The following is a 20,322-nucleotide window of genomic DNA, read 5'->3' as shown; positions in this document are numbered from 1 at the left end:
AAGGCTGGCTTCAGATGACCATGTTTTAGAGTTATTATTACCTCTCACATTTCAGATCCACTGAACTTGGATTACCCTAGTTGTCTATGATGGGCTATGGTTGTAATATGGACACTTAAGTGCATTTATTTTTTCAGTTATGTCAAAGTAGCTAAACCCAAGCATAAGGCTAGGTTCACATCTATGCCAGAGTCTCCATTAGAGAATCTACTATAGAAAACATAGAAAATTGACAGAGAAAGGTCCTACACGGAGGACTTTTATCTCCACCAGTTTCAATATAAAAGCTTTGGAAACCAGACGGACACCCAAAAAACCCATTATAGTCTATGGTGTCCACAGTAGCCCGTGCACAGATGTGAGCCTAACCTATAATCACTGGTGTTGATGTCCAAGATGACAATGACACTTATTACAGTAGGAGTTGTAAGAACTTCTATTACTACTGTAGGTTGGGGTATTAATTCTCTTGGTGAATGACACCTAATATTTGTACAGCTTCTCCTTTAATTAGAAATTACCAGCAATGAGAGTAATAAAACATTTCTTTTGAAGTTCACATCTGGGTTTAATAAACTCACAAGGAGAGGAAACACGTCTCACCAGGAGATCCAAAGAAATTAAAATAAACAATAGCTGGCCTGCTGCCTCCTCGGCCCATCTTCTCATCCCTCTCATCCCGCCCCTTTCTCCTGACTTTATTCTGAGGAGCTTAATCAAGAACACATGATGTTCCTCTGTCTCAGACTTGTCCCCAAGTCTAGGAGCAGAAGTGATGTTCTCAGAAATAAGACTTTAAGATGCTCTAATAACTTCATAGCTATTCATTTGCAGGTGAGCACTACAGAAAGGAGTCAGAATTGCTAGCATAAGGTTTCACAGTCCTGCCAAGATGGGACTATTTTGTAGGGTAATGACTGAGAAGTAAAATGTACAATTAATTGTGCATATATTCAATTGTTAAATAATTGCAACATAATAGTCGAATATCTGCGGATGATTCCATATATATGAAAACATAACACTCTCACATGGTACCCATATTAAATACCTATACACTGGATAAGTGATAAATGCTACATCAATGTGGGTTGATGTCTCTGGCTTACGATCATTATAATCCCCCATCACTACATGACACACTGAAATATAACTGTATATACTGAACTGACGCTAGGTTCACACCTGCGTTCTACTCTCCGTTCTGTGCTTCTGCATGCCAGAAGACGGAAAGCACAGACCGGGTCCGCCGATGAGCGTTTTATGCTTTCCGCCGCGAAGCCGGATTTTTTAATCCGGACACAGAGTACTGCATGTCCGACTCTGTGTCTGGATTAAAAAACCCGGTTTTGCGGCGGAGAGCGCAAAACGCTCACTGTCGCTCACGGCCAGACAGCTTTCTCACCCATTCAAATGAATGGGTGAGAAAGAGTCCTGAAGGTTTCCGTATCCTGTTCTGTTTTATGCAGGAAACGGAAACCTGCAGTACGGAGAGCAGAACGCAGATGTGAACGAGCCCTTACATTATCTTGCAGTATTTTACTTCCCCTATAGTTACAGCGCTTTATAAGAAGAGCCACAAATTGTGACCTCCTCCAGTTCACAGAGTCCCCCCCCCTTTTCTACTTTTCCTCTCTCCCCTCTCAATTTGTCAGTTTACATTTGTAAATAAAATCTATAGGGTGCAGTGAAAAGCCGCTTACTCATTTTGAGGTGTGCTAGCCCCTTAGTCAATGCATCCTGTATATGCCAGCCCAGGAGTCTAAGGGGTTGCCTGTGTACTGATTTTGTTATGCCACAGGACATTGATTTTTAGTTGAGCTGTATCAGTTTTTGTTTTCTGCTCATACCTGGACCTCAAGAAGTCAGCTCCAGTCTAGTGTTGTCTATTACCATGGCCTGCTGTAAAGCATATCTCTGAAGGCGGTTATCAGCACAGAGGAGAAGCTCAGGCAAGATGGCAGCCCCTATAATCACGCAGAAAAATAGAATTAGAAAATGGACAATCAGAAAATAAAAACAAATAAGAGAAAAGTGATATATCTGGTTTTAAGAAATTTTTAAAAATTGTCAACACATTACACGGATTCCAACACTACACACTGTCAGTAGAGTAAATAAGAAAGTTATACTATAGGGAAATTACATTGCAGTGTCCTGCAAGCATAGCTGCTGCAATAGATAGATGGGTAATGAGAGATATATGAGACAGATATTTATGTCTGACAGCTAGACAGACAGACAGACAGACAGACAGACAGACAGACAGACAGACAGATAGATAGATAGATAGATAGATAGGAGATAGATAGATAGATAGATAGATAGATAGATAGATAGGAGATAGATAGATAGATAGATAGATAGATAGATAGATAGATAGATAGATAGATAGATCGTTTGAGAACCCTGCATTGCATTTGGAGGAGCTTTGGCTTTTTCCACTAATGCTTCATCTTTGACCTTCAGAAATCCTCTACTGTGCAGTAAATAATATGTATATATACATATATGTATGTTATATATGTATGTACAGTATATAGCTAGCTAAATGGATAGATAGTCCAAAAAACTGGCAGCACTCCAATCTAAATCGATAGTTCTGCAAAGAAACAGTAACTGCATCATAACATAACTTTTACCGCTGCTCTTATCATGGACTGCTTTATCATGTTTCACATCTGTTATGTATGTGATGTATCTCTAATCTTCTATAATATGGCTGATTAACATTTTCACATAATTCAACAAATCCCAAAGGGAAGGCTTTTAACTCTTGCTGTGCTGGTCAGCTGCTGACACATTATGTCATTGTGTATGGTCAGGTTTTTCAGACTATATTTACACATCTGTACAGAACACCACATTCTTCTGCATGTATTTAGTGGATTGTGTTCTTCCTCCATGCAGACATAAGCTGGAGGAGTGCAGAGGACACACAACAATGGATTTTTCTTAGGAAATGACGAAGATTGCTATGAGAGTGGAAGTATTTCAGCTTGCAGTGAATGTGCTGGTCTGGGCTCAGTGCACATAGGAAGTGTGTAACCACTGACGTGTTCCTGCCCAGAAAAGCCTTCACATCCTTCAGCTGCAGCAGGAGGAGCAGGATCCTGATCTGGGAGCTCACTGTAGGTAGGTCTGTCCTTATCTGCTGCTTCTGGAGACATGGTGGGCACACATTAAGGAAGACACCTGGTGACATAGGCAGTATAATGATGGGTGTGCACATTGTATACAAGCCTGGATGTGCTAGGAACAGGTTGTTTGCAGAGATTGGGCATTGGATGACTTATATAACAAGGTTAGAGGGTGTTTGAGGGCAGTGTATATACCCTGTGTAGTCTATTTACTATATACCAGCATTGTCTTTCTTCACTAGATCTATACAATAACATAGATGGCTTCACCTTGCAGCTCTTCCTGCTGTATAGTCAGTGCCTAGCTAAGGATGGAGGCGTTCTCGCCATACCTGTGTTTACATAGGACATGGCGGTGTAGTGTGTACAGCAGCAGAGGAGACTGCAGCTGTCGCTGTCCTTTCAGCACCATCTAATCAGTGCAGGAAGGAAACCGCAGCACCAGCCCACCCTCCTGTCTGCTCTCATTGACCATGTATATAGCTGGATACACACAGCTGATCATTTACTGTACTGATAGATCTGCTTACATACATAGACAGGTATTCTGGGAGGGGGGTCTCAGAAATGGGGACCAGGGCTAAGGGAATAATTATTGACATCAGAGAGAAAGCGATCACATTCAGATCCACAGTGAATGGGAATGAGACAGACTTCAATATCAGTATCCCTGAACTATGTATTACATTAGACAAGCGTGTGCCTGAGAGTACTGACATACATATTTATTCTCTGTATACTTCAGTGATCATACATGACTACCCTACATGACTAGGTATAACATTACCACAAGGGATAGGTATGGGGAAAGTGCAGAACATGCAGTACATGATATATCTTCTGCTATGGCTAACCTATAATTGCAATGAGTTTTAGACATATATTTATTAGAACTAATCACTAGTCAGAAGATAGTCAGCAGTGGTTCAACGCTACCTCTTTTCTATATTTACCCACAAATCTTTTCTATATTTACCCATAAATCAACACGTCTGGAGTGGGTGGTCAGATTAAAAAATCAGGAATCTAATGAACCCCACCTCATTTTTTCAACAACTGTAGCAAACTCTAATATGTAGAAAAAATATGTTCTAACAGTGTTGGGTAATCTTATTATTTTATACCCTGCACTGTAAATCTTACTTTGGACATAAACAGGAGTATATTACAGTTCATAGAATTGGTGCATGCAAAAGAGTTTTGGTCTAGTTAGTAATGGTTATAGCAATAAATGACATAGACTTCAGGAAACATATCCCCATAGCATTATACAATACTGTGATTCAGTATATTAAACCTGCAAATATTCCCTGACAGCCATTTGTAACTTTCTATAATGTCACCAACATATTTGACTAGCCTTTGTCTCTAACTGTCCTGTAGGCTTAGTCAATAGCCTGCCACCTGGTTCTTGCTTTGAACTAGGAACCTTTTAGCTCAGTGAGGTGGGGGTATGTGCCCACACAGCAGCAGATATTGCAGTGACTGGTGATTGAGTTGTAATTGAGAAAATGAAGCTCTGGGAAGAAGAATACTGGCTGGCCTGACTCTGCACCTAGATCTCAGCCGCCCAATATGGCTACAGTGTATACAAATAAATTAACCAGTATATAATAAGCATAGCCTAGTTGATATGCTGTACAATGAGTATCTGTATAGTTTGTGTACAATGAGTGTATTGAGTCATGTCAGGACGAGTTGGGGGCCCACGGGGTTCAGGGGTCGACTGACGAATCACTAGTGTCAGGTGCACCACAATTATTAAGAGGTATAATCCTATATAAGCCTTTCGCAAATTTTTTTCCCCTAAAAATGGAAATCTACCCAGCTTGGAGCTAGAGTAAATTTTAGATGTTACTGATTTAAGAAATGTATAAAGTGGTTCTCCCTCCGCGACCTTGTTACCTTTCCACCCACTTTTTTTTAACAAGTAGCATGAGCAACAGAAACATAATACAAAAAAAACAACAAAATTTGCATGTGCCAAAATTGTAGCTTTTTAATGCCATTAGTGGTTTCATGAGTTCACCCCACTGTTTTTACATATGTGCACATAAGTGACACATGATTTACCATCCCTATCATTAAAATGGTCTTAGAAAGAGGAAAATTGTCTTTTTACAACAGTACTAGCCTTGTTTAAGGACTAGTAATCTTTTCATGTTGGGGGTGTCAAAGACCCTTGTGTCTCCTACAAAAACAAAGGTTCTTCTGTTAATCTGATTAGCACATCTATTTCAGTATCTCACTCTTCATGTGACATTGACATTAAAGGATAAACTGTATCGTGTGGAAAATAATGATTTGATAGCCCAAAATAAACCCTGAAAATATGAAGCCTTTTAACTTTAGTCAGGAGGCACAGTTCTAAAAGGTTAGACATCTATCATTTAACTTTGAAACCAAAAAACTTATTTGACATCCTCTGGGTTACAATGATTTGGACCCCATTGTAATTTATAGGGTCTGCGGGTGACCATGGGAAACAGATTTTTTTTTACAGACAGACTCTCCATCATTCAGGCCCCCACGCAGACCCAAGTGACAGATAACCTAGTGTGAACCTAGCATAAAATTTCCTTGATGGAAAAATAAAAACTTGCTATAGCATCATGGGATGGAAGTTTTCTCCCCATAGATCAGTGCCTATTTTTTCAGAAACCTAGTTGCGTGTGGGAATAAAGCCAAGTCAGAGTATCTCCCTCAAAAGGAACCAGGAGTGCAAGTCCAATAGTTCTGGCATAAAACCCCAATGACCATAGAAAAAGAGCAAATGGTCAGCACTCCAAATTGGTGGGAAAAAAAAAATCAGTTACTGTGGATTTATTCCTTGCAATGTTTCAGTCCTAATAATGGACCTTTTTCAAGCTTGACCCCATTAACACAGTTCACGAGGAACTAGGCTTCCTGGATAGCCAAACCCTGAGGATCCCAGGGAAAACACAATTTCTGAGCTCACACTTTGCAGAGTCAGGACAAACAGGCACCCCAGCAGAGGTGCAAAGTTGTTTCCCCAGTGAATTGGAATATCAGGCAGTACTTGGTGTTGTATAGTCCATTGGCATACAAGAACGTTATCTGGTTTAGTCACCATTAAATGGCTTTCTATGACAGGTCTTTTTCCGTGCAGTCTCAGTGCCGGCACCAGGGAGCCCTAGAATGGACTCTGTTAATTCCTTTGCTCTGATGAGGTAGTGGAGAGATTTTAGATTACACAAGTTGGTTTCTAGTTTCTTCAGCTGGTGGAACTGCACACTGAGTCACAGTTAATCTGTGGATGCAGTCACACATAAAAGATGTCCATAGCAAAATGGGGATATCAGGAACCCCTTTCCATCCTTACAGGGCTCATTGTCCACTTTACTCCAGTGGAAGCAAAGGGCAGTCCTGGTAATGGCTCGACATACAATGATATGAGGAGGCCAGGCATTAAAGTTCAGACAGGAGCATAGTATGTAGCAATGTTAATAAAAAGAAAAAAGGAAATCCAGCAATAGAGCTTATTAGGCAGTTCAGATTAAAAGGTGTAATGTTCACCAATAGTCGTTTCTCAACCCATCTGAGAATACAGGTACAGGGATAACAACCAGTTAGAGACATAATATTGTTGTTTAATAGAGATTATTAAGGGAGGCAAATAGGAATCAAAGTCATCCTTCCAATAGTATAAAGCAGTGGTTCTCAAACTTTATAAAAGTGTGACCTACTTTTGGACCCCCTGTGCAGTACTTAACTCCATTTGAAAATTTGATTTAGCCTATCTAGAACCGCACTTGACTGTACAATCCATTAATTTGTTTTGTTTGTTTTTTGTCTTTATTTGATGTCTATCATGTGACTTTTTGTTATGATCATTACCACCGTTCTGTCTATTTATCTATGTATGTATTTATTTGTTTATTGACTAAGTTTTATCATGTTTTGATTATTGATTCTAATTTTAGTATTTGTCTGTTACTGTATATTTTAGTGGCCTGAAGAAGACACCCGCCCGGTGTCGAAACGCGTAGCCGTTTTAAGCTGTTGTTCATGTCTTTGAAGCAATAAACAGAACCAATTTATCTTTATTTTTATTTTACTTTTACGTTTATTACGGATCTTGCTGTCATTAGCACTCTATCATTTCACGTTTTTTCTACTTTTCTTGTATACCTGTATTTTGTTGTATTGTGCCTCTTGTTTGTCTGCTTTCTGCCTCTTATTTTTCTGTATCCTATTTCCAGTGTATTCTGTCTCTTTATTCCTACTCTCTACTTTTTATTCCACTGTATTATGCCTAACTCTTATTCCACTGTATTGTGCCCCTCTTGATCCACTATTTTGTGACTCTGATTCCTCTGTATTTTGCTTTTTATTCTGAATTTCACCACTGTAGTCTTCTTCATACAGAGAAATTCTATTTGCCTTCTGAGAAATGTAGCTCAGTTCAAAGGGAGCTCCATTATTAAAGGGGTATTCTTACGAACATATTTATACATGGATTATTATTGTAAGACAATGAAAAATTGTATATTTTCGAAACTATAAATAATTAAGAATTTTGCAAATGTTCTCTGACCATCACAGTCTGTTGATTGGTTGCCCATGAATACAACAATGAATGCAGAAAATTTTTATGGTCTAGCACTCATCAAAAATCCAGCCCCACGTAGCAATTCACAGCCAAAAAACACTGTGGGACAAACCATGGTAGAAACGAATTGTGTTTTTATTCTACAGTGCTTTTCACAGAAAGTCTGCAGAGTTTTCCTTTGCAAACTTTCAGACCCTATTATAACTATACAACATACACCAGCATTTCCATAGGTATAGTTGTCATTCTGAGATTTACAAAAACATAATAGTTTTTGAAATCGCAGAATTTCTGCTGTGGATATTTTTCTGTAATATATGGATGGGATTAGCCATCCCATCCACTTTGTACATACTGTAAAACACCGCATTTTTTGCCACACATCACGTAGGTCCCAGCCTATAGTGGACAGGTTATCAGGTAGGGACACTACATGCACAATAACATATTCCAACTGCGATAAGGAAATCACAACTGAGTTTCAGATTATAGAATGTTCTTGCATTAATGGTCATATCCATTGGCAATAAATTACAACAACAGTCATCACCACTAAGATTATTAGAGAAATTTTTAAAATCTCTGCAAAATTTTTAATGACTTATATTGGCAAAAATATTTAACTTTTAATTGTCTATAAATCTAAATATGGTCATGTTCTTGGGAATACCCTACACTTACTTGACTACATTTCCCAAAGTGTCCAATGGTGGAAAACATAATATGACTAACAATAGGCAATGTCCTGAACATTTATTAGCTCTTGTGGTTATGTGCAGTTATGCACTGCCTAGCAGTGTCAGAAGGGTGGTGTCAGGTGGGGGGACGTGATACAGAGCTACAATCAGAGGCAGGCAGTGTCACAACTCAGAATCACACCCCTTTCCTGCTCCTGCCTGACACTACACTCCTGACAGCATATCAGACACCCAATCTAACACTCAGTAACACAAACTCACCTTCTCTATGCTAACAATGTCATGTATGTGACCCTTGCTATTCCCTCCCAGTTTTCATAGTAAATCCTGTGGTAGCCATATTTTGCACTGTCAGCACAAGCTTCCCCCCACCAGGCACTGCCCTAGGCACTGACACTCCAGTGGTTAGTGGTAAATAAGGCCCTAAATTTATTTTCTACAGATGTAATATTTATAAGTGACATGTTTGATTAGATATGAAGAATGAGAATTTGACTTTCATACACTTCTCAATTTAACAGATCGGTGAAAGGACAACTTGGGTTGCAATGTTTTCCATACAGAAACCTGAAGCCAGCCCTCACCAATCTCAGTTTTATGGTGCCAAGCCTCTGGGAAACATACCATTTTCCAGTGACAAAGAGCGGAAGCAGGACACTAACTTTAACATTTTGGAAGAGGTCTATGATAAAAATGAAAACTGGAGACAGGAGAAGAGGGATGAAGGTGACCAGGAAGAAAAACTAAATGAAGACAGTGACAAAATTCCATTAGAAGATAATAGAACTAATCTAAAGAAGAACTCAATGGTAAAAATGAAGGCAGTCAAATCTGAAGGAATCAGCTTGTCTTCATCAGAGGAAGAAGTTAGAAGCCCCCCAGAAGGGGCAGAAATAATGCAGTTAGGGATGGACACACTAGCTAAAGAGGCACCAAAGGGGTGCAATGAATGGCCAGGATCACCATTAGAAGACAATGGTTATGCTAGCAGTTCACTTAGCATTGACAGTCCTGACAGTATAACTGGAACTACATGGGAAGGCACCAAAGGTACTTCTAATCTGACATTAACTCAACAGGAGGATCCTGAAATGGAGAACTCTGAAGATGATTCATCATCAGATTCCGAATCCCTTACACAGACACTGACAGAAGCCTTCCAGAGTCTACAGGACAAGGAAAAACTAAAGGAGCAAGAAAAAGAGAAACATCATGCGCAATTGACAATGTATAGAAGACTGGCTCTTCTGAGATGGATCAGAAGCCTTCAACAACGGGTGAAGGATCAGCAAAACAGACTTCAGGAGAGCTTTGACACTATCCTAGACAACCGCAAAGAGATCTTGAGGTACATCCAACATGGCTGCAATAAGTCACCTACTAAGGAAGTAGCATGAGAAAGAGAAAATTCATATTATACCATGTTATTCACCCCAAGATTCTTTAACCTTGAACTCTTAAGAGTAGTCATAAAAACATTCATAAAAACATAGTCTTATGTTCAGCCAAAGCTATTGAAGGCCACATTTACATCAAAGTACCGGAAGTGGAAATATCACTACTGCATTTATTCACCTTAATGATATAATAAATAAAGTGGCAACAAATAAAATGCTCTTATTATTTTAATTTGCACATCAAACAATTTGTTATATCAACTATTTTTGAACAAGCAATGAGTTAAATGCTGAACGCGTTGCACTACTTCGTACCCAGCTTTGCCAGGGTATAACGTTTGGGTGCAAAGGATTCCACTGAAGTCAGGAAGATCACCAGACAGCTACCGTCCTTGCAAAAACTTTAATATGTGCTGAAAAAGCAAAAGATGTAATGAAAAATGATTTATCTAAAGTGGTTGAAAAGTAAAATGAGGCAGTTTCTCATAGTAACCAATCTGGTGTCAGTTGTCCAAGGCTCCTTAGAAAATGAAAGTACTAATCTGATTGGTTGGTATAGGAAATTGCTCCTCTGTAATAATGTTCTGTACACAAATGTTCCACAGATCTAGTAGATAAGACACTATCCAGGTGAGGTTCTGCTTTTCCACCATGGTGAAGTGCCTTCATGCAGTATTAAGTCCTGATCTACAGAACATTACACATGGTTTAGATCAGTAGGATTACGCAAGGGGTGGGATATAGCTGGTTCTACCTAGTTATCCCATACCAATTGGTAAAATCACAGCTGATACAGGGAACCAGGTAGAAGCAAGAAGCTAATATGGATCCCCCCCCCCCTTTCAATTCTGTTGTCATTATCTAGGCCAAATTGAAAATGGGATGACAGCGTCCTGGTTCAGGTAAAGCAATGACCGGATTTTGAAGCGGAGGCTGCCTCAGAATCTGGTCCAAAAAATGGCTAGCCGCGACTGGATGTCAGTGCAGTGCACTGGCATCCAGTCTTGGCATTCCGCCATGACTGGCCATTCCATGGGCCAAGTTGGGAGGGAGTGCCGCGGGAACAAACCGCTTGCGGAAAAAGGGACAAATTGAATTCAATGGGAGGCGTTTTTTGATCCGGATTCTGACGCAGATTCCGCATCAAAATCCAGCCCAAAAAACCCAGTGTGAATCCAGCTTTACACTTCTCAGTTTGGAGGTGGGCTACTCCTTAAAACATCCCGATATGGGCAAGTCGTTGCCCAGGTGCAGTTTCTAAAATTAATCACTGACAACTTGTGGATAATATTCCCAAAGCAAAGGACCAGGGTCAGGAAGCAAAGTGTGGTCTTACAAATCTAAGGTCAGTGCTGGCAAATTTCATACACCTAAAATACATGTCATTGCAGGCAGCGACATAAAGGTGCTTGTCAGGAAATAGTGTTGGTTAAATTGAAAAATACAGCAGACAATAAAAATAAGTAAATAATCATCATAAATAAGTAAAAAAGCTTGTTATAGCCTACACTTGTTGGATGTCCGTATGACATAATCAGAGCGGAGTCCCCCCTTTACTTAATGTTTACTTGCACTGTGATCAGTTTTGTTTTCTATGATGTTCACTGTACAGCGGTTCAAGCCCATTTAGTGAGTTAACTAGTTTATATTATTGGCCTATCCTTGGGATACTCATGAGCATCTGATAGAGAACCCATAAAGATCTGCTGTTTATGGGACAGTGCGGCTCCCAGTAATGTTGACATAGACTTCTAAGGGACAGCGTTACAGTACCTAAAGCAACCGCTATCAATTAAATGGTTAGTGAGCAATGCAGATCCTGGCATGCAAGCAATACTGGGATCTGCGCTGTCACTGAAATGCGGATCTGCAGGAATCTTGGCTGTTGGACCCTCCCAAATCTAATTTTGATGATCCATCCTAAGGGTAGGCTATTGATAGTAGAAGCTGGATAACCCTTATATGCAAATGTCAGCACTTAATGTGTATGGTGAAATGCTGACTATAGGCCAATTGTAGGTGATTTAACTTGTACAATGTGTGTTCTAATAGAAACAAAGGTAATATACAAATTTTTAAACGGGTTCTATCAATTTTTGGGTTGGTGGGGGGGAATTGGCATGCAGAGAACATGAATATATTTAAAAGGGAGTCTGTTAGCGGAAAATTGAGAGAGAAACTAATCACAGTATCCTGTAGGGCTGGCAGCACAGTTTACAATGATATATTTCCTATTCAGGACCGCAGCTCCATTCTTGCAAAAATCCACTTTTTATCCGTATACAAATGGGCAGAAAAGGGCTTTAGGGGCATTGCTTTCCATCAGTGGGTTGCTGATGCTAACTGCTGCTCAGCCCTGCTCACACTAGTTGTCTGAAATCTCTTTCCTGTGACTCAGCACACAGTTCTAACTGTACTGTGCATGTCTGATGCTGACACACTGCACCCGGAAGTGAAGGAAGTTCAGCAGTGTGTCGTCATGAGATAAGCACAGTACAGTTAGTACTGTGTGCTGAGGCAGAGGAGAGCGCTGTCAGTCAAATAGCGGGGGCAAATCTGAGTGGCAGTTGGCAGCAGCAGTTAATGAAGCCCATTGATGCATTGCCACTAAAGCCCTTTTCTGTTCATTTGCCTAGGTATACAATTACAATTTTTACAAGAATGGAGCTGAGGTCCTGAATAAGAAATAAATCATTATAACCTGTGCTGACAGCCCTACAAGGTACTGTGATTAGAAATAACAAGGAGTCAAGCACACAAATATGTATAATCTTTAATAGAATATATAGCTATAAAATATTTATACAAGGAACAAGTGTAAAGCATTCTGGCATTGTTCAGCATCAGCTACAGTGCAATTATTGGTTGCAACTCTGTGTGCCATATACTGTGTGGAGGCTATAAATAAGAGCTAGGTACTATGTAGGGACCATAAAAAGTGGCCATATACTGTTTAGGTGACAAAAAAGGAGTCATATATTGGGGGGGGGGGGGGGGCATAAGAAATGGTTCATATACTGAGGGTGTGAGATAAGAAAGGGGTCATATTTTGGGGGCCATAAGATAAGCGGTATCTTATACTGTGGAGGGCAAATAAAAAAAAAGGGTCATACCATATGGGAGCTAAAAAAGCACGTCATATACCAAGCGGGGGGCTAAGAAAAGGTGGTCATATACCATGTGATGGGGCAGAAGAAGGGGGTCATTTAGTATGTGATGCTTCAGAAAAAGATAGTATACTGTGTGAGCCAGAAAAAGAGGGTTTTATACTATGTGGGGTCCAAATAAGGGGAATTTTTGATCTGACAATGGGGGGGGGGGGGTCACATCACACAAACAAAGATAGCTGGGTGGGTATCTTTTTTTTTTTTTTTTTTAGATGAGGAGCACTTTCTATAGTTTTTTTTTTTTTTAATGTAGATTGTGAGCCCTGTATAGCCACCGTGTGGCCCCCCGCTTTCTATAGTTTGCTATGGGTTCACCCACCTCTGGAGAAGGAAAAGATGCTCCATAGTACATCATGGTACATGGTACATGGCCTCTTTCCTGGCATTTTTCCTTTAGAAAAACCATGTTTCCATTTGTTGACACAGATGCACAATGTGCCAGCCCTGACACATTACATGCCCATGTGACTTTCAGTAATTAAAGCTGAAGATTTACAGTCAATTATTGGAGTTTTTTTTGTCTTTTCCATGTGGTTCAGACCATCAGGATGACTTCTTCCAGCCAGGACTCATTTCTGCAATGTTTGTCAAATGAACAGCTTTGGCTCCTAGTTTTTCCCACCATTTTCCCACAAATTCCATACCCTGCTGCTACCCCTATTTCTGTGCCTGCTAGAAAATAATGTAGTAACACAGGTTAACTTTTTTAATGTGTTAGGGCTGAAAGTTAGTATTGTTAGTATTAACCCCTTTCATGATACCACACATTAAAAATGCTTAAAAAGTAGGAGGGTCCACCGCAGTTCCTCCTTTTGTCATCCTCTGTACCTCCCTATATGCCACTGTGGCCTCTTGTACTTGGTTCCCTCTCCTGTTTCTCATAGAAAAGGATTTAACAAAAAGAAGTATTACTTACCTCTTCCTTTCTACACTGCAGGTGATGCATGGCTTTTTGGTACAGATATTGGGATGACTTCATTGTGCCCACCTGTGCCAGGTCAAAGGCAGCTCAGCATTTTCCTAAAAAGGAACCTTTTTACTAAAAAAAATATTTTTCAGTCTTAACTTCCTGCTTAGCCTTTGTTTCTCTCCTGGAGTCCTGTCAGTAGCCTGCCGCCTGGCTCCTGCCTTGAAGTAGGGCCCTGGACTATTGTTGAGTGGGGCCTCTGCTGTGTTATTTAGAAGATGGGGCCCAGGGAGGAAGGATACTGGTTGGCCTGATTCTGCACCTAGATGTCATCTCAGTCTCCCAGTATGCCTATGGTATATATAAATCAACTGAGTAGTTTCCTAAATAATCTAGTATATTATACGGCCACATGGCCTGGTTGAAATGCTGTACGATAAGTATATTAATGAAATACAATGAGTGTACTGTGCCAAGCCAGGGTAAGCTGGGGGCCCACCTGGCTCATGGGCCCACTGAGGAAGCCACCAGTTCACCTGTGCAGTGCAATCCTTGTAAGAAGAAGCTAACGTCCTGGGATAATCCTGGGCAACCACAGAACACCATACTGTCCTATGAAAAAGTTTGGGCACCCCCATTAATCTTAATCATTTTTAGTTCTAAATATATTGGTGTTTGCAGCAGCCATTTCAGTTTGATATATCTAATAACTGATGGACACAGTAATATTTCAGGATTGAAATGAGGTTTATTGTACTAACAGAAAATGTGCAATATGCATTAAACCAAAATTTGACCGGTGCAAAAGTATGGGCACCTCAACAGAGAAGTGACATTACTATTTAGTACATCCTCCTTTTACAATGATAACAGCCTCTAGTCGCTTCTTGTAGCTTTTAATCAGTTCCCGGATCCTGGATGAAGATATTTTGGACCATTCCTCTTTACAAAACAATTCAAGTTCAGTTAAGTTTGATGGTCGCCGAGTATGGACAGCCCGCTTCAAATCATCCCACAGATGTTCAATGATATTCAGGTATGGGGACTGGGATGGCCATTCCAGAACATTGTAATTGTTCCTCTGCATGAATGCCTGAGTCGATTTGGAGCAGTGTTTTGGATCATTGTCTTGCTGAAATATCCATCCCCGGCGTAAATTCAACTTCGTCACTGATTCTTGAACATTATTCTGTTTGTGGCGTGCTTGCAGAAACGGCTTCTTTCTCATCAGTCTCCCATACAGCTTCTCCTTGTGCAAAGTGCGCTGTATTGTTGACCGATGCACAGTGACACCATCTGCAGCAAGATGATGCTGCAGCTCTTTGGAGGTGGTCTGTGGATTATCCTTGACTGTTCTCACCATTCTTCTTCTCTGCCTTTCTGATATTTTTCTTGGCCTGCCACTTCTGGGCTTAACAAGAACTGTCCCTGTGGTCTTCCATTTCCTTACTATGTTTCTCACAGTGGAAACTGACAGGTTAAATCTCTGAGACAACTTTTTGTATCCTTCCCCTGAACAACTATGTTAAACAATCTTTGTTTTCAGATCATTTGAGAGCAGGCTGTCCATGCTCGGCGACCATCAAACTTAACTGAACTTGAATTGTTTTGTAAAGAGGAATGGTCCAAAATACCTTCATCCAGGATCTGATTAAAAGCTACAGGAAGCGACTAGAGGCTGTTATCATTGTAAAAGGAGGATCTACTAAATATTAATGTCACTTCTCTGTTGAGGTGCCCATACTTTTGCACCGGTCAAATTTTGGTTTAATGCATATTGCACATTTTCTGTTAGTACAATAAACCTCATTTCAATCCTGAAATATTACTGTGTCCATCAGTTATTAGATATATCAAACTGAAATGGCTACTGCAAACACCAAAATATTTAGAACTAAAAATGATTAAGATTAATAGGGGTGCCCAAACTTTTTCATAGGACTGTAATTTGTAAACTAATAAAATACTATTGTTGGATGTCTACATGGGTTACTTTTTTATGAAATACCATCTACCAAGACCAGATATATACAGACAAACAATCTGTGTGTTTCTTTTCTGCAATAGAAATGTAACTTTATCATGCAAAAGCACCATTGTAGTGCTGTGGTAAAGGGAACGCAACTAACACAAAGACAAAGAAGGATAAGAGTTTTCTTTACAAAGATGAAAATGAAGCTCGATTGTACATGCATTGCAAATTTACCCTTTTTTTCTTCTTTTTCTCCCTTAAAGCTGATAAAGTTAAAATAACATTCAGAATTTTTAAGGCAATAGAGATTTGGAGAAACAACATGTTTGGTAAATTAATTCCAAGCCACAATAGGTGTTTAATCTGTCCTGTATTGATTGCAGTACAGCAATAAGATTTAGTAGCCATGTTGATAGCCACAGGGCTAATATGTAGTTTCCTAGACAGAAGCTGTAAAGGGCTGAGGCTGCAGTGATAACCTTCTTCAGGCACTGGAGAATGGACTAAATGCAGAGTAAAACAGTGTTGACGCTGCCTCAGGCTCAGTGCCTGCATTTTATCCCACTGATAAGGGATACTGAAGGGCTGATGGCCTAGGGCAGAGGAGAAGCTTAAACCTCTCTTTATGTGAATGGCTGTGCGCAGGCTGCGGGAATAGGAAGTAAGTGAAGGGTGTTACAAATATAGCCTCAGGTCATTTGGACGATATACCTTTTTTCACTTTTCCTTGTTTCTTTACTCCTTTTCCAGTGGAAATATTTATTTTATTATTATTATCTACTCAGTACATATTGAGTAGTATTATAAATTATGTATATAGGAAGACTATAGTAAGGACAATACTGAACCAATGGATAAAACCCTACTGTGATGTTTTTGCCAGACTGGTTGATGTTCCAAACATGTTATGATTGCATCTTGTATAACAAAGTTTTGACTCTCTCATTGGGAATGACGGCTGCTTCAAACATTTTTAACACATTAATAAGAAAATCTGAGGGGGGCAATTCAATACTATGGTTATCAGCAATTTGTGACTATGACTATAAAGTCATTTACAACTTAAATAGTCGTAAGTGCCGATTTTTTCTCCAACCTCACAACTTTTCCAAAAGCGAATATGTCCGTGGCTGGGGCCAACAACTGTGCGAAACCGTTTTTTTTAACTGGACACAAAGTTGGATAAGCAGTCATTGCCCAAAAATTATATGTATTCTTCTCCATGACAATTTACTGCCATCTAATTGTTCATAGGGCAACAGGAGAGCACTTAGCAAGACTGTGTTATATAACATGGTTTGAGTGGGCAAGGTTATACATAATCCATAATAACAATATAAGAGATCAAAATCAAAATAAAAAGAAAGAAACACTATAGAGCAAAGGGGAAAAATAATAATAAATAACAAAAAAAGACTAACTGGCCTATTCCTATGAGCCTCTCCATCAAATCTATGAGGATAGAAATTGTCCAACATATTAAAACATCAGAAGCTATATGAACAACTTCTAAGGGAAGGGAACCGTGAAATAGGTTTGTATACCAAGAGTGGAGAAGGAGAACTTATAGGAGAGGATTGGATATGGAAAGTCCCTAAGCTAGTTGAGACCTCTATGGCTGTATTCACACAGAGTAACGCCAGGCGTTTTTTGTGTGTTTTTTGCACATAGTGCCGCGTTTACGCCGCGTAGCGCCGCGTTAACGCCGCGTATACGCCGCGTTAACGCCGCGCTATTTAGCGGTGGCATTGCCCGGCGTTAACGCGGCGTATACACGGCGTTAACGCGGCGCTACGCGGCGTAAACGCGGCGCTATGTGCAAAAAACACACAAAAAACGCCTGGCGTTACTCTGTGTGAATACAGCCTATGGGTCTCCATTATATCACAACCCTTAGTTCCAGGTAGGGAGAACTATGCAGCAAGGACCGCAGAAGTCAGTTCAATTAGTAGGCCTGGGTATCAGGAGTAACAAGCTCCTCCAAGTGCATAATATAGTTGAGGACTTCTAACTCTGTGCCCTGGAGGGGGAATCAGTATACCTTCAGTACTTGGGAATAGCTTGTCTCATGGCTAGGATAAATTCTTCTACCGTGTTTCCCCAAAAATCAGTCATCCCCCCCGAAAGGAAGACATAACTGGAGTTTTGTTGAATTGCCTAATATAAGGCACCCTTCGAAAGTAAGACATAGTAGTTTTCGTTTGCAGAGGCCTAACTACTGGGGTAGCAGTGGTAGCGGCTGCCACAGGGCCTGGGACATTAGGGGCCCGGTGACACCGGCTACCGATGTGGGGTTTTTTTGGGTTTTTTAATAGGCCGTTACCGGCTCAGGCCCTATTTAATTACCGATCCTGGCAGTGGCCGGGATCGGTAAGCGATGCCGCGGGCCCCACAAACACATTATTATACTCGAGTATAATGATCGGAGGCCCGTGAGAGGTAAGAGAACATAAACAACATTGTTACTTACCTTTCCGGGCTCCAGACAGGCTTTGGGCCTAGTTGTGTGACGTCCCTGATGTCACATGACTGTGGCCTGTGTCTTGGGTCATGTGACGTCTCAGACGTCAATGAAGATGGTGGAACACCACCGAGGAGTACAGCAGAGCCAGGGATAGGTAAGTAACAGTGTTTTTTATGTTGGTATCCCCCCTGGGTCTATGATTATTATTAGAGATGAGCGAGTACTGTTCGGATCAGCCGATCCGAACAACAGGCTCGCATAGAAATGAATGGACGTAGCCGGCACGCGGGGGGTTAAGCGGCCGGCCACTGTCAAAGCGGAAGTACCAGGTGCTTCCATTCATTTCTATGGAGCGTGCGGTTCGGATCGGCTGATCCGAACAGTACTCGCTCATCTCTAATTATTTTACTCTGGGGTCTGAAAAGACCCCAGAGTATAATGATTGTTTGAGGGTGTCCACAGTGAGGCGTAATACTGTGTGTAGGAACCACCATGGGGCATAATACTGTGTGCAGAGGCCACTATGGGGCATAATACTGTGTGCAGAGGCCACTATGGGACATAATACTGTGTACAGGGGCTACTGTGGGGCATAATACTGTGTGCAGGGGCCACTAAGGGGTATAATAGTGCACACAGGAATGTTCATTTTTTTGGGTTTTTATTTTTTTAGGGATAGGTAAATATGGTACATAGCTGGTCAGTTGCAGCTGACAGGAGATGAAAAGTATGTGGAGGATTTTGATACATCTCTCCCACTTTTGTGTGTTGAAAACCATATTCCCCTTGAGGATAGGTCATTAATAGTAGGTAATAGGAATAACCATTTTAGAGGGATAGCCAAATAGGCATAGCTAGCAAGGAGCGGCGCTTTTGTGAGGCTCACTCCGAGGTCGCTGCAAACACACACAAAAATTTAAACTGTATCGGCATTTAAAGGCCACCATTCCAGTTGAAATATATGTCAGATAAGGAAGCTGTTACAGTCCTATGAAAAAGTTTGGGCACCCCTATTAATCTTAATCATTTTTAGTTCTAAATATTTTGGTGTTTGTAACAGCCATTTCAGTTTGATATATCTAATAACTGATGGACACAGTAATATTTCTGGATAGAAATGAGGTTTATTGTACTAACAGAAAATGTGCAATATGCATTAAACCAAAATTTGACCGGTGCAAAAGTATGGGCACCTCAACAGAAAAGTGACATTAATATTTAGTAGATCCTCCTTTTGCAAAGATAACAGCCTCTAGTCGCTTCCTGTAGCTTTTAATCAGTTCCTGGATCCTGGATGAAGGTATTTTGGACCATTCCTTTTTACAAAACAATTCAAGTTCAGTTCAGTTTGATGGTCGCCGAGCATGGACAGCCCACTTCAAATCATCCCACAGATGTTCAATGATATTCAGGTCTGGGGACTGGGATGGCCATTCCAGAACGTTGTAATTGTTCCTCTGCATGAATGCCTGAGTCGATTTGGAGCGGTGTTTTGGATCATTGTCTTGCTGAAATATCCATCACTGGCGTAACTTCAACTTCGTCACTGATTCTTGAACAATATTCTTAAGAATCTGCTGATACTGAGTGGAATCCATGCCACCCTCAACTTTAACAAGATACCCGGTGCCGGCATTGGCCACACAGCCCCAAAGCATGATGGAACCTCCACCAAATTTTACAGTGGGTAGCAAGTGTTTTTCTTGGAATGCTGTTTTTTTTGGACACCATGCATAACGCCTTTTTGTATGACCAAACAACTCAATCTTTGTTTCATCAGGCCACAGGACCTTCTTCCAAAATGAAGCTAGCTTGTCCAAATGTGCTTTTGCATACCTCAGGCAACTCTGTTTGTGGCGTGCTTGCAGAAATGGCTTCTTTCTCATCACTCTTCCATATAGCTTCTCCTTGTGCAAAGTGCGCTGTATTGTTGACCGATGCACAGTGACACCATCTGCAGCAAGATGATGCTGCAGCTCTTTGGAGGTGGTCTGTGGATTGTCC

At 40.6% G+C, this 20,322-nt stretch overlaps 1 protein-coding gene across 1 annotated transcript; it reads left to right on the top strand.

Annotated features, from left to right (window-relative positions):
* The first annotated feature begins 3,040 nt into the window (after positions 1 to 3,040).
* Positions 3,041 to 10,010, top strand: C2H1orf216 (chromosome 2 C1orf216 homolog). Its single transcript, XM_075264454.1, has 2 exons — positions 3,041 to 3,135; positions 8,933 to 10,010. Exon 2 carries the CDS (start codon positions 8,960 to 8,962, stop codon positions 9,806 to 9,808), a length of 849 nt encoding a protein of 282 aa, XP_075120555.1. The 5' UTR covers positions 3,041 to 3,135; positions 8,933 to 8,959; the 3' UTR covers positions 9,809 to 10,010.
* Positions 10,011 to 20,322: the final 10,312 nt, after the last annotated feature.

This window comes from Leptodactylus fuscus, chromosome 2 (assembly GCF_031893055.1).
Source record: "Leptodactylus fuscus isolate aLepFus1 chromosome 2, aLepFus1.hap2, whole genome shotgun sequence".
In the NCBI taxonomy this organism is placed as follows: domain Eukaryota; kingdom Metazoa; phylum Chordata; class Amphibia; order Anura; family Leptodactylidae; genus Leptodactylus; species Leptodactylus fuscus.
The sequence above is the reverse complement of the archived record's forward strand: the minus strand, read 5'-3'. Positions and strand labels throughout refer to the sequence as shown.